Source organism: Mustelus asterias, chromosome 12, assembly GCF_964213995.1.
Source record: "Mustelus asterias chromosome 12, sMusAst1.hap1.1, whole genome shotgun sequence".
Lineage (NCBI taxonomy): Eukaryota > Metazoa > Chordata > Chondrichthyes > Carcharhiniformes > Triakidae > Mustelus > Mustelus asterias.
The window spans coordinates 97754476-97769775 of record NC_135812.1 but is presented as its reverse complement, the minus strand read 5'-3'; the positions used below and the strand labels follow the sequence as shown (position 1 = coordinate 97769775).

Below are 15300 nucleotides of genomic sequence, written 5' to 3'. Positions count from 1 at the left end.
TATGGCAATGAGTATTACCATAATTTTTGTGCCTCCCCGCCAATTTCTGGTGTGGATGTGACGCCACTGGAAACCCTGTGCTGGGTGACACCAGTGAACTGGGACGCCCAGCACGGACCCGCGCGTCAGGCGCCGCTAGAATCTCCCAGCCCGCTGTGTTAAAAAATTGGATGGGAGAATCACCTCCGCAATTTTCCTTTTTCACTTCGAGGTTGTGCTTTTGCAGACGTTCCAATGTAGCTTCCAAGTTCTTGAAATGCTCCTGTTCACTTGAACCTGTGATAAGAATATCATCTAGATAACACTATACACCACATAGCTCACTCACAATTTGATCCACGGATTTCAGGAATAGAGCAGATGCGGAGGTTATCCTGAATAGTTGTCTTCCGTATCAAAACAAACCTTGTGTGTCACGATAGTGACGAACAGTTGCGAACTTGTAGCCATGTTCATTTGTAAGTACATTTGTAATAGATCTATTTTACTGAATTTCTGGCCTCTAAATGGTCCAGCAAATAAGTCTTCAATTAGTGCAGTGAATATTGATCAACGCACAATACCAGGTTCATCATCACCTTGAAATCTCCACATATCCTTACTGAGCCATCAGATTTTAGGACAGGCACAACTGGTATAATCCAATCACTTGCAGCAATAATGCCTGCTTGGACTAATTTTCAATAATGCCTGCTTGGACTAATTTTTCTAGCTCTTCTTCGACTTTGTGTAATGGCATGTGGTACTGTTTTGGCTTCAGGCATACTGTTTGGCTTATTTTTGAGTTGGACTTCAACTCCAGTCATTGAGCCCAGTGAGTTTTCAAACATACTTTTTTGAAAGTTGTTGTAAGATAGTCTTGCTATCAAGCAGTTGATTTGCAACTCCCCAGTTGAGTTGATTTTCCCCAACCATGCTCTACCAAATAAAGTAGGAAAGTTTCTGTGAACAGCATGGAGAAGCAACTCTGCTGTTTGTCCATTCACTTTCTCTTTGACATTAATGCATCCTTTTAATGGTATGACCTCTTCTGTGTATGTTATTAGGATCACATTTGATGGTTTCAATGGTAAATGTTTTAATTTCTGCTTGTGGATTGTCTCAGGTATCAATGATATCGCAGCCTGAGTATGCAGTTCTATCTTGATTTGTTTACTATTAAGTTTTGGGAATATCCAAAAATTTTGTGCATCACTATGAACTGATAAAATGCCTAGGAGATGATCTTACCTTCTCGTCCCACAGGCCGATGGGCTGGGCAAGCCGGTAAGATCGCCAGAGGTGAAAAATTGGGTTCACGCCTGATTTCTTGTCTCTCATGATTTTACCGGCACCAGACAGCCGGCACATGGCTGATCTCAACATTTAAATTCTATGATAAATGGAATTTAACTATTACTAGTGAGCCTGGGACGCAATTGTCCGGGCACACCTGCCTTAGCAGCCTCGCTGGTGAAGGTCCTCACCTGCAAGGACCACATATGGTCTCCATCAAATGGGGCCTGTCATGATGGTCTCACCGGAGGCCATTGAAGCCTCCCCAGGAAGCCAGGGGCAGGAGGGGGCAGTGCCCCTTGGGCAGTGTCAGCCTGGCACCACCAACCAGACACCAGGCAGTGGCAAGGGGGCGGGATGACACTTTGCAATTTGCAACTGGTAATTGACCAGGCTGGGATTGGGGGTGTGGCGGCAATCGGCTGCAGAGGCCACTGATGGTGGGGGTTGGGGGGGGGGAGGGGGGGGGGGAGTGATCAGCCTAAGAGATCAGTGATATTCAGGAGTGGAGACAGTGACAGATCTCTCTGTATGTATTCACCCACCCTTGCGTACAATGCATCTGTGACTACACTAATGCACTCATGGGCGGAGGTCCGAGAAATTCTCCTGAGATCCCCGGTGGAGCTCTGGCAGAACCCCATGCAAAGAAATTCAGGGCTGCCATGGCCTTGACAGCCACAGGGAGCGGGTGTCCTCCGGGGGCCATGTGGCGCCAAGTTCACCAGAACGTGGCACAGGTGCCGCACCTTCTCCTTTGTTGGCCGGTATCTCCGTTGGCACATGGTGTCTGAGAGCGCCATGAAGGATATCCAAATGTGGTATATCTTGGCATCTTCGTGTCCCTTTCTCAGCTGGTGCAGCCTCTAGCCCCTAATCCTGGTCTGCGGCCCCCTGGTTGAGCTGAATGGTCTATCCTGAGTGTCGCCACACCTTGCTGGTGGAGTCTGTCCTTTTCCAGCACAGTAATTAACAAATTTGCCAGCTCCACTGGCTCCATTCCGAATTGGATTGGGATGAGAGCAAGAGTGTCATTGGGGCACAATGTGGAACCTGCACATTCTCCCCGTCTGCGTGGGTTTCCTTCGGGTGCTCAAGTTTCCTCCCACAGTCTGAAAGATGTGCTGGTTAGGTGCATTGGCCATGCTAAATTCTTCCTCAGTGTACCCAAACAGGCGCTGGAGTGTTGCGACACGGGGATTTTCACAGTAACTTCATTGCAGTGTTAATGTAAGCATACTTGTATTACTAATAAATAAACTAAAAACTAAAACCTTGGAGTACCCAGTCCAAGAGCATTGCCGGCAGTGATCGCACACTGATGGCCCTCCCAACTCCTGGACAGGGCTGCCCTTTGAGTTTGCCCTCATCCACTCAAACTCACATCTAAACATCAGTCTGGGTATCCTCAACCTCAAACTTGAAATCACTGGGGGTTCTTTCAGGAGGGAGATGTGCCCCATGATTGTGACTGGCTGTGGATATCTGGATGGTGAAATTTACCTTTGACTTAGGGGTGGGGGGTTGGGGGTGAGGGCCTGAATAAGCCTGACAAATGTTGGGCACCCAGCTGAGATGTGACCCCCTTGCTACTTGTTCCTGTGCCACAAATCTGACAGCTTTGACACTAGCCTTGTCTTTGAAACTGTGGAAACTGATGTTGCTAAGAGTTAATTCCTGATGATCAATTAGTGTCATGCGCTTAAAGCTCAGGAATCTAACAGGGCACAATTGGTTTCTGTTTGGAAAGAACTTCAGCAGGAGAATTCAGAGAGCTCATTGGTGTCATCCCTCCAAACTTAAGTCTTCTGCATTGCAATTTCTCAGATTTATTTTCCCCCCATCCCAGGGTGGGTACTGAGTTGCTTGGTCTTTTGGGGTCTCATCCACCCTGTCCATCTTGCCTGGCTACATGGCTCTCATCACATCCCACCCCACGTGCCCCGCACTCACCAGATACCCTTACCCCGACTCACATGCCACAAACCACACAGAGAACAGATTCCAATCCCACCAACACCAGCTGTGATATTATTGCTGCGAATAAAGCCACCAACCTCAACCCTCAGCTTTTCCCCACAACCCCACAACCCTGAGCTGCCCAGAAGGTTAATTAATGGCGGAAGGTGCGGCATTAAGCATATATTATAATACATTCAAATTCATGCTAATCAGATTCATGCCCTTCCCAATCCAAATGTGTTCATCCTAAATATGATGAATCATGTCCAACTCAAACAATGTAATTGTATATTAGTTAGTAGTTCCTAGTTGTACCTTATTTAATGTATTCAGTGCTTCTTGGGCTGCAATTAAAGCTGGCTCAGCTTTTGCTAAATCTTCTTCACAGGATTGTTGCTTTTCTCTTACATTCTAAATATTAAAAGCAAGAATTATTTAAACCACATTCTTCAAAATTATAAAAATTAATAGGAAGTTAATAGAAAATGAGGTACCTCATTAATGATTTGTACTTTTTTCTCCTCCTCATCGGCAATTTTTTTATTTTTGGTAACAATTTCTGTTTGCTGTCCAACAACTTTAATTAATTTGTCTGCATCCTCATTCTTCTGTTGCAGTTCCACTTCTTGTATAGCAAGTTTACTTTTTAAATCATCTACCTATACGTAAAGACATATCCATAATTATTTTCACTTAGTAGAAGAGAATACATGTGCATAGACTGGAGAAACTGGGGCTGTTCTCATTGAAGAATAGAAGGTGTTGAGATAGTGATTTGATAGAGGTATTCAAAATCATGAGGAGCTGGACAGAGTAGACAAAAAATGTTTCCATTGGTTGGATGAAGAACCAAAGGACAACGACTTAAGGTGATTAGTTTAAAAAAAACAATGGCAACATAAAAAAACTTTTACACAATGAGTGGTGAGGATTTGGAACAAATTGTTTGATAGCATAGTGGAGACAGATTCTATTGTATCTTCAAAGGAGAACTGGATCATTATGTTAAGAAGAAACATTTGCAGGCCTATAGGGGAAAAGGTGGGAAAGTGACACTCGGTGAATTGTTCTTGCCTGGCACAAACACAACAGGCCGAATACTCTCCTTCTATGATTCTAAAAAAATTGCCATTTAAGAGTTCCCCATAAAATAACTCTGTCAATTTTCCAACATGCACTTCTTTTGACCATGACTTTATGTCGGAAATGCAGGATAGAGGTATTTACTCTATAGAAATAACTTATTAGGTGGGTATCTTTCCCTTTAATACTATGAATGTGAACTTTGTTTTGACCAGGTGAGAAGGCTTCTCTCTATTCAGGTTGATAGGGTTGTTAAGAAGGCGAACGGTGCGTTAGCTTTTATTGGTAGAGGGATTGAGTTTCGGAGCCATGAGGTCATGTTGCAGCTGTACAAAACTCTGGTGCGGCCGCACTTGGAGTATTGCGTACAGTTCTGGTCGCCGCATTATAGGAAGGATGTGGAAGCATTGGAAAGGGTGCAGAGGAGATTTACCTGGATGTTGCCTGGTATGGTGGGAAGGTTTTATGAGGAAAGGCTGAGGGACTTGAGGCTGTTTTCGTTAGAGAGAAGGTTAAGAGGTGACTTAATAGAGGCATACAAGATGATCAGAGGATTAGTTAGGGTGGACAGTGAGAGCCTTTTTCCTTGGATGGTGATGGCCAGCACGAGGGGACATAGCTTTAAATTGAGGGATGATAGATATAGGACAGATGTCAGAGGTAGGTTCTTTACTTAGAGAGTAGTAAGGGTGTGGAATGCCCTGCCTGCAACAGTAGTGGACTCACCAACATTAAGGGCATTTAAATGGTCATTGGATAAACATATGGATGATATTGGAATAGTGTAGATTAGATAGGCTTTAGATTGGTTTCACAGGTCGGCGAAACATCGAAGGCCGAAGGGCCTGGACTGCGCTGTAATGCTCTATGTTCTATAACCTCCTTGGCTGGGCGCAAAAAAGATTTAAGCTTCTTTTTCATCAGGATACGGCCTTTCCAAATTCAAATGTATTTAACTATTTAAACAGTGAGAAATACATGACAATCAAATAAGGGTTTCTTGAGTTAAAAATACATTTGTTAACCACGAAACCGGAGAAATAATAATAACACAACATCAAACATTCGGCCCTCATATAGTCAGTCAGACACACATGCATGCATATGCACAGACAGAAATAATAGAAAAAAAGTTACAAGTTAAGAAAGTCCCTCCCTCCATGACTGCGATTAAATTATTGAACCATCTCTGGAGTGCCTACAATGTCAGCATCTCTTTCCTTCAATAAGGGGACCAAATCTGTTCATAGTATTTTAGGTGTGGTTTAACTAGTGCCTTTTAAAAATTTAGCAAGAATTTCCTATTTTTATACTCCATTCCCTTTGAAATAAAGGCCAACATTCCATTTGGGTTCCCTATTATCTGTTGAACTTGCATGCTAGCTTTTTATGAATTATACACGAGGGCCCACAAATCCCACTGTGCTGCAGCTTTCTCCATTTAAATCATATTCAGCTCCTTTATTCTTCCTACCAAAGTGCATAACTTCACACTTCCCTACGTTATATTCCATCTGTCAGGTTTTTGTCCACTCACTTAAACTGTCTCTACCTCTCTGTAGACTCTTGGTGTCATTCTCACCACTTGCCATCCCACCTACTTTTGAGTCATTCACAAACTTAGCAATAATGCATCCACCTCCCTCATCCAAATCATTACTATATATTGTAAATAATTGTGGCCCCAGCACTGGTCTCTGTGGCAGTCCACTAGTTACAGGTTGCCATCCTGAAAATGCCCCTCTTATTCCCACTTTCTGTCTTCAATTTGTTAGCCAATTCATTATCCATGTTAATATTCTACCCCCAAGACCATGGGCTGTTATCTTATTAAGTAGCCTTTTGTGTCGTACCTTATCGAAAGTTCTTTGGAAATCCAAGTACACCACATTTATTAGTCCCCCTTTATCTATCCAGTTTGTTACCATCCCAAAGAAATCATAGAAATCATAGAAACCCTACAGTGCAGAAGGAGGCCATTCGGCCCATCGAGTCTGCGCCGACCACAATCCCACCCAGGCCCCAACCCCACACATCCACCCGCCAATCCCACTAACCTACGCATCACAGGACTCTAAGGGGCAATTTTTAACCTGGCCAATCAACCTAACCCGCACATCTTTGGACTGTGGGAGGAAACCGGAGCACCCGGAGGAAACCCACGCAGGCACGAGGAGAATGTGCAAACTCCACACAGACAGTGACCCGAGCCGGGAATCGAACCCAGGACCCTGGAGCTGTGAAGCAGCAGTGCTAACCACTGTGCTACCGTGCCGCCCCAGAAATCAACTGTGAATCAACAGAATTCAGAACAGAACAGAAATCAACAGAAATCAACTGTGCTACCGTGCCGCCCTTGAAATCAAAGAATTCAAATAAATTGGTCAGGCATGATTTCCCCTTTTTGAAGCAATGCTGACTCTGCTTGTTTATATTATGTATTTCTAATTCTTTGTTATTACATTCTTTGTAATTACCAATGACAGATGTTAAGTTAACCGGTCTCACTACCTGTTTTTTGTCTCCTTCCCTTTTTGAATAAGGGTGTTACTTTAGTTTGCCATTCCCCTGAAATTTTTCTAGAATTTAAGCATTCTTTTTTGATACTGCCTCAGTCTATTTTATGTAGATTACAAAACTAGTGAATCCACACAGAGAAATTTGTATACACTTTGATATCCCTTACTGTGGATGGAAGTTAAAATCCATTCATGACTAAGAATACTACATTCTGGATCTTTAAAATCCAGATCATTGATCACCCAAGTCAACAACAAATACCTATTAATTGGACCCTCAAAAAGGAAATTCACTCACATTGTGCTTCTATTTTACAAATAGCCTGTCAAATTTCATCCCCAATTAGTTCACTTAGTGATAGCAACCCTGTGCTGATTTGATTTGGATTACACAATTGCTAATATATTTTACGTAAAAACATTCAGAGATGAGATAGCATTCCGTTCTTATACACCTTGTTTCAATCAACTTTTCAGATATTAATGCACTTGAAGAGGAAAAAAGATTTGTCTGATACCTTTGACCAATATTCTTTAAATAATACATCTATTGTTCTCACAATATCTAAAACGGTAGAGCAGGTTAGCCCTTTGTAGTAAAGATTATCACTAATAGAAATTTGACTACTTGTAGTATATTGGCCGTGAGTCTGATAAAATTTGGGTTTCTGCTACACTACTATACTTAGTGAATGTACGAGTAAACATGAAACAATTCCACAAACCTGGCCAGCAGTACTATCAAGTTTAGCCAAACCATTTTCAAGTCTATCCATTTTTGCAACCAAGTCTTTCCTTTGCTTAGAGAGCAGGTTTTGATAGAGCTTTATTTGTTCCAAAAATGTTTTGGGTGTCGTGTAGTTATAGCGTCTTTCAGTAGCTAGGTAGATTGAAGACATCTCTTGGACACTTTTGTGTACAAATGCCATGAACTGGCTTATAGAGTTCTTCACGTCAGCCTGAAATAAAATTCAGTATATAAAATGTATTCAGTGCACAGTGTTATAAAGGAATAGATGCAAATTAAATACTACCTTTCAAAAAGATGAATTTTGAAACACGAACTTAAAGGGAAATGAAAAACACCATCTAATTGATTATAATTGTCTTACAAAGAAATAGACAGATACAGTTTAATTTTAAGAGGCAATAAAGTATGGCTTAAAATTTTTGAAGAGGCCCATCTCCAACAGATGTGGCTTCCACACATTCCGGAGATGCTTCCATAATGCTAACTATTCTAATCAAGTGAACTTCCAGTGCCAAATTAGAAATAATTTTGGAAGCCTACTGGCACAAGGTTAAGTCAGCCAACTAACTCCATGAAAAGATTTCTTTTGAGCAAAAAAATTATTAAATTGTTGATGGGGCTCATTCAATGCTAAGCTATTGGAGGTCTACCACAAAATCCTCCTTTGCTAATCTTAGAATGCTGATTGCAGAGATTTAATAAATAGTTACATCACTCAGTCAGGGCAAGAAATATGCTAGTGGTCGTGTCTCCATCCGTTTAATTTGCTTGTGCTTACCCATATGAAAATCTAGATCTAAAATTTTATTAGCCAAGGTTGAAGGAAACCAATCCACTTATGTTTAGTCATGTATTCTACATGCTGTCTCCAATTACATACAAACTAAAATAAAATAGGGATGGTCCTGTGGTTTGTCCATGGTCAGTTTTTATCTGAGGTGTAAATAAGACTCTGGTTAGAGCTTATTAATGTTTATAGCCAGTTAATATTATTGAGGCTGTATATTTCACCATATATAGTTCTCCAAATCTTTTTCCCTAATCAGGAAATTATCAAAGCATTGTAAATATCTTGATCTTTTACTGATGTCATGGTGGAAGATCAAATGTGCCATGCCTGTGGAAATTCTAAATGATTATATTAAAAAAACTAAATTTCTCCTATTTCTAAACATCAAAACTATTTACAATTTTCTTGCCTTATTCTGAATGAGGTTGGAAATGTAAACAATGTGAACATATGTGGAGGAAATGTATTTGTTGTGAATATATGTGAGACCAACACTCCCAAGTTAAAACACTGTCAGATGTAACTAACATTACAAGAAATTAAGCTGTTGTACATTGAAATTGAAGTGAAATAGGGTGTCAGCCTTAATGCAGTAGATTTATTTCAAACTGTTGGAAGGCCCTTCTGTGAGCCACAAAGAAGCTGCCAGGCTTTACCAGGCAGTGTCCCTCAGCACCACAGGAAAGAGCCCTTATCGTACATGCACACATGCAGCCCCAATTTTTCACCCGAGCTCCATCTGTTTCTTTTACTATGTTTAATTTAATTGCTTTCCATTTCCCTCTGTGTTTGACAAGTTATTTACCAAAACTTGCTTCCACAGCCACATTTCCTTCCTCAGTGATTGTCTCCATCTTTGACACAGCCCTGTGGATTCCAACTGAAGTTTCATTCCTCACGTTTTGAATCCACCAATGATTACATGTGCCTCTAGGATATACAACACTCCGCAGATTGCTGCTCTTGTCGCATTTTGAGATTACACTCAGTGCCATGCATCACAATATGTATACACTCGCCCTCTCTCCAGCAGCACTGACGCACTGTCTCTCAAAACCATCCTTGTCTCCAGTTCCATTAAATTCGTCTCATCCAATGCCTTAACAAGAAGCTTTTACGCTTCCTTTCAGATATTAAGGTACGTAAGCTCCAGCAATTTACTGACACCAATGCCCATCCCGAACCTCCACACTTTCCCATCATGTCTCTTGTCCTTAATTCACCATGCCCTCTGACCTGCTCCTCTCCATGCTGAATGCTGTGTTCTCAGTGAAAGACTCAGTTTCGATCCCTTACACCCTCAGAATGAATTTCGGGCTTGGCACCATGCTGAATTTTTCTTCCATCACCTCTGTCTCTATGCTCACTTCTTTGGGTAGGAGTTGTCCTCCATTTCAAATGGCCCTTTTACCTGCCTCCAGCTTTCTCCATCTCTGTAAGCCCCACCCTTAAACTTCCTACCTGCTCCTTTTCATTGAGAACTGTCGGCTTGACATCAGCCACCTCAAATTCTCTGCCCCTCTCACTCTCTCAAACCGGTCTTCTTCTGAACATGCTACAGTCCGTCCTTAGGTCCAACCCTGACCCTGTGATCAAACCAGCTGACAAGTGTGGTTGTCTGGTGTACTGAACTCTACCTCACAGAGGCTGAACATCAACTCACAGACTCTCCCTGGACCACAATGCCATCATTCAACATCAAGTCATTGTCCCTGAAAATCTTTTCTCCACTGTCTCTAACCTCAGTCCCACACAGCCTACTCTACCTCCTTCCCAAAATCCATAAACAAGATTGCTCCGATAGACCCATAGTATCAGCCTGTTCCTGCCCCGTGGCATTCCTTTCTTCCTCCATCCTTTCCCTCATTGTTCAGTCTCTTCCCACCTCCATTCGTGACTCTGATGTCCTATGGCATATCAAAATTACAATTTCTTGGCCCTAACCACCTCCTTTTTACTATGGATGTCCAATCCCTCTACACTGCCAACCCCAAGAGGTTCTCCACTTCTTCCTTGAGCAGAAGTCCAAACAATACCAGTGCATCACCACTCTCTTCTGCCTGGCTGAAGTTGTTCTATCATTCAATAATTTTCTCTTTAACTTGTCTCACTTCTTGCAAATAAAAGATGTGGCATGAGTACCTGCATGGGCCCCAGTTATGGCTGTCTTTTTGTTGGTTAAGTGGAACAGACCTTGTTCTAGTTCTACTCAGAACCTCTCCTGCAATTCTTTTTTTCATTATAGCGATGATTGTATTTGTGCCATTTTATGCTCTCATCTGGACCTGGAAAAATTTAATCACTTTTCTTCCAATATCTACCCTTCTCATCTTCACATGGTCCATCTCTGACAACTTCCTTCCCTTCCTTGATATCTGTCTCCATTTCTGGTAATAGACCAGCTACCAATATTCATTACAAGCCCACTGATTTCCTTGGCTACTTTGACTACAGCTCCTCACATCATGTTTCCTGTAAGGACTCTTTCAATTCTCCCAGTTTCTCCACCTTCATTCTGATTTTCAAAAGTGGAACTTCTTACATGTCTGTGTTTTTCCTTAACCGAGGTCCCCATTCCATTGTGATTGACAGGGCACTCACCTGGGTTTAACCCACTTCCTGCACCTCTGCCCTTCTCCTCCCTCCCAGAACCATGGCAGAGTCCCTCTTGTCCTCACTTTCCACCGAATCAGCCTCCACATTCAAAGGATTGTTCTCCACTATTTCCACCAACTCCAGTAAGATAACACCACAAAACCCATGTCCCCCTCATTTCCCCTTTCCCACAAGAATCACTCCACCCTCTGTAATGCCTAGGTCCTAACACCCCCTACCACTCTTCCATCACACGCAACTTCCCTTACTCTTCCCATGGCACCTTCCCTCACAATCGCAGAAGGTGCAACACCTGTCCCTTTATCTACTCCCTTCTCACCATTTAAGGCCCCAAACACTCTTCAGGTTAAGCAGCCATTCACGAGCACCTCCTTCAATTTGGTTTATTGTATTTGCTGCTCCCAATGCAGCCTCCTGTACATTGGGAAGACTAAACATAGGCTGGGTGACCACTTTGCTGAACACCTTTGCTCAGTGTGCAAGCATGACCCCAACCTTCCTGTTGCTTGCCCATCTATCTCAGCACCTTGCCCTCATGCCCACATGTCCATCCTGTTGCAATACTCCAATGAAGCCCAGCACAAATTGGAAGAGCAACATCTCATCTTAAGATTAAGCATGTTACAGCCTTCAGGACCCAATATTGAGTTAAACAATTTTAAACTATGCCATTATTTCTCCATTTTAACCCTTTTTTTGATGTATCCCATACATTTCTGTCTCCTCCTCAAATTCCCTCATTCCCCTGTACCTCTCATCTGTTTCTTGTTTTTAAGTTTGCTACTCTTTTGTTGCAATCTCTTCCGGCTACAGTATAATATCTAACAGATTTTCCCTCTCTCCCAGTTCTAAATGAAAAGCCTGTTAAGGACCAAATCAGAAACTCCAAGATATTTTCTGAAGTTAATTTGGACTCTAACTTTTACATTTGATTTTAGCATTCGGGTAAGCATAAGGTGTTTCACTCCAGGTATGATTCCAGTGACCCACTCAGAAGCTTTCATCAACACATATCTTATTTAAGAACACAGAATATAACAACAAGAAATAGCATATTTTTTACTAATTAAAATATTTAAACATGACAAAGTATAATTCTTAACAGTTCGCCATTCTATTGTTTCAATTTAGCTGTATTCCACAGGGACATAAATCTGTTCTTTAAAACTAGTTAGCACAGAAAACCAAATATGCTTACAAAAGAACAAAGAAAATTACAGCACAGGAACAGGCCTGTGGCCCTCCAAGCCTGTACTGACCATGCTGCCCGACTGAACTAACACCCCCTACCCTTCCAGGGACCATATCCCTCCACTCCCATCCTAGTCATGTATTTGTTAAGATGCCCCAAAAAAGTCACTATCGTATCTGTTTCCACTACCTCCCCAGCAGTGAATTCCAGGCACCCACCACTCTGTGTAAAAACTTGTATATCTCCTTTAAACCTTGCCCTGTGCACCTTAAACTTATGCCCCCTAGTAACTGACTCTTCCACCCTGGGAAAAAGCTTCTGACTATCCACTTTGTCCATGCCCCTCATAATCTGGTAGACTTCTATCAGGCCGCCCCTCAACCTCCGTCATTCCAGTGAAAACAAACTAAGTTTCTCCAACCTCTCCTCATAATTAATGCCCTCCATACCAGGCAACATCCTGGTAAATCTTTTCTGTACCTCTCCAAAGCCTCCACATCCCTCTGGTAGTGTGGTGACCAGAATTGAACACTATATTCCAAGTGCGGCCTAACTAAGGTTCTATAAAGCTGCAACATGACATGCCAATTTTTAAACTCAATGCCCCGACCAATGAAGGCAAGCATGCTGTATGCCTTCTTGACTACCTTCTCCACCTGTATTGCCACTTTCAGTGACCTGTGTACCTGTACATCCAGATCCCTCTGCCTATCAATACTCTTCAGGGTTCTGCCATTTACTGTGTATTTCCTATCTGTATTAGTCCTTCCAAAATGCATTACCTCACATTTGTCCGGATTAAATTCCATCTGTCATCTCCCCGCCCAAGTCTCCAACCTATCTATATCCTGCTGTATCCTCTGATGGTCTTCATCACTATACACAATTCCACCAACCTTTGTGTCGCCTGCAAATTTGCTAATCAAACCAGTTACATTTTCCTCCAAATCATTTATACTACAAACAGCAAAGATCCCAGCACTAATCCATGAGGAATGCCACTTGTCACAGCCCTCCATTCAGAAACACACCCTTCCACTGTTACCCTCTGTCTTCTACAACCGATGTGGAGATGCCGGCGTTGGACTGGGGTAAACACAGTAAGAAGTTTAACAACACCAAGTTAAAGTCCAACAGGTTTATTTGGCAGCAAAAGCCACAAGCTTTCGGAGCCTTAAGCTCCTTCTTCAGGTGAGTCGCCTTCAGGAGACTCACCTGAAGAAGGAGCTTAAGGCTCCGAAGGCTTGTGGCTTTTGCTACCAAATAAACCTGTTGGACTTTAACCTGGTGTTGTTAAACTTCTTATGTTCTACAACTGAGCCAGTTCTGTATCCATGTTGCCAGCTCACCTCTGATCCAGTGCAACTTCACCTTCTTGTACCAGTCTGCCATGAGGAACCTTGTCAAAGGCCTTACTGAAGTCCATATAAACAACATCCACTGCCCTACCTTCATCAATTATCTTTGTCACTTCCTCGAAAAACTCGATCAAGTCAGTGAGACACAACTTCTCTTCACAAAACCATGTTGCCTCTCGCTAACACATCCACTTATTTCCAAATGGGTGTAAATCCTGTCTCGAAGAATCCTCTCCAATAATTTCCCTACCACTGACGTAAGGCTCACCAGCTTTTAATTACCTGGATTATCTTTGCTACCCTTCTTAAACAAAGGAACAACATTGGCTATTCTCCAATCCTCTGGGGCCTCTCTTGTAGCCAGTGAGGATACAAAGATTTCTCTCAAGGCCCCAGCAATTTCTGAGTAACCAACAGAAAGCAGAGAGTAGGGATAAATGGGTCTTTTTCTGGTTGGCAAGCTGTAACTAGTGGTGTGCCACATGGTTCTGTCAATTATTTACAATGACTTAGATGCGAGGGTAAAATGTGCTTTCGCCAAATTTGCAGGTTGCACTAAAATAGGTAGGAAAGCAAGTTGCAATAAGGAAATAAAAAAATTACAGGGGCGATTCTCCCACGAAAACGAAGTACCCAACAGGTGGAAAAAATGGGAGTTTTCCCATCCATTTTTGGGTGTACTTAGTTGAATGAATCTCCGGCACCCTCAGCATCACAGAATACCACGGGGGATTCATGCTGGTAAGGTGGGGTGGGGTGTGGCGGGGGACATGAACCCACCCGAGTGGCCAATATCAGTGTGCTGAACAGGCAAGTGTACATGCGCCGATCTGTCAATGGGGAGATCACCGGCCTCCCGGTTTCTTCCCAGGCACTCCCTCCTCCCGATTGCTAACTTCCTGACCAAACCCATCCCCCCCTTACCTCCCCACTGCAGGACCAGCTTGAATCCTTGCTGGTGGGAACCTCTCCCGGCAGGGTTGGAGACATTAGTGAGCCCGGAGAATACTGTCCCGGGCTCGCTGGCATTTCCATAATGTAATCAGCCTTGTGCAGATTTAGGAAAAAGAAAATAGCCAGGGAGACTCGCAACCGGCTGGATGCCAGTCACGAATCCCGCTACAGGCCCCCGCTGATGTCTCCCGGCCCGTGCAGCGGGCTGGGAGAATCACCCTCTCTAGATGGATACGTATAGGTTGGATGAGTGGGCCAAAATTTAGCAGATGAAATTTAAAGTGGATGAATGTATGGTTATTCATTTGATCGGAGGAATAAAAGGACAATCTATTTAAATGGAGAGAAACTTCAAAAGGTTTTGGTGCAGAGGGGTCTGGGTGTCCTCGTGCATGAATCGCAGTGAGTTAGTATGCAGGTGCAGCAGCTAATAAGGAAAGTGAATACAATGTTGACATTCATTGCTAATGGAATATAGTTTAAAAGTAGAAGTGCTGTTGCAACTGTGTAGGACATTGGTGTGACCGCACCACTAAACACCCAGACATAGGCCCTGGTGATCAGGGTTTCTTATCAGCACACAGGCAGTGGCTTTGTGTTAATGATAGTAGTACAAACAAGAGATAAGGATGTCCTGAGTAGAGAAATCCATTGTGAAGGCTCAAGGAAGGCTGATAGGGTGTCTGGCAAATATCTTGAGACTGTCAGTAACTGACCATGAGCTGATCATAAAAAGTACAACATACCTAGTTACTAATTCATTGGACCTATATGTAATGTATGTAATCAATACCCAATAG

The 15300-nt window shown here is 42.8% G+C and overlaps 1 protein-coding gene across 1 annotated transcript in view; it reads right to left on the bottom strand.

The window, feature by feature from the left end:
* Positions 1–15300, bottom strand: part of LOC144501720 (dynein axonemal heavy chain 17-like) — an 832067-nt gene that overhangs the window by 239877 nt on the left and 576890 nt on the right. The window contains exons 57-59 of the mRNA XM_078225682.1: positions 7565–7798; positions 3732–3896; positions 3553–3648 (exon numbers count right to left, since the gene is read on the bottom strand). Coding sequence (XP_078081808.1) covers positions 3553–3648; positions 3732–3896; positions 7565–7798 — 495 coding nt within the window. The remainder of the gene's footprint in view (positions 1–3552; positions 3649–3731; positions 3897–7564; positions 7799–15300) is intronic.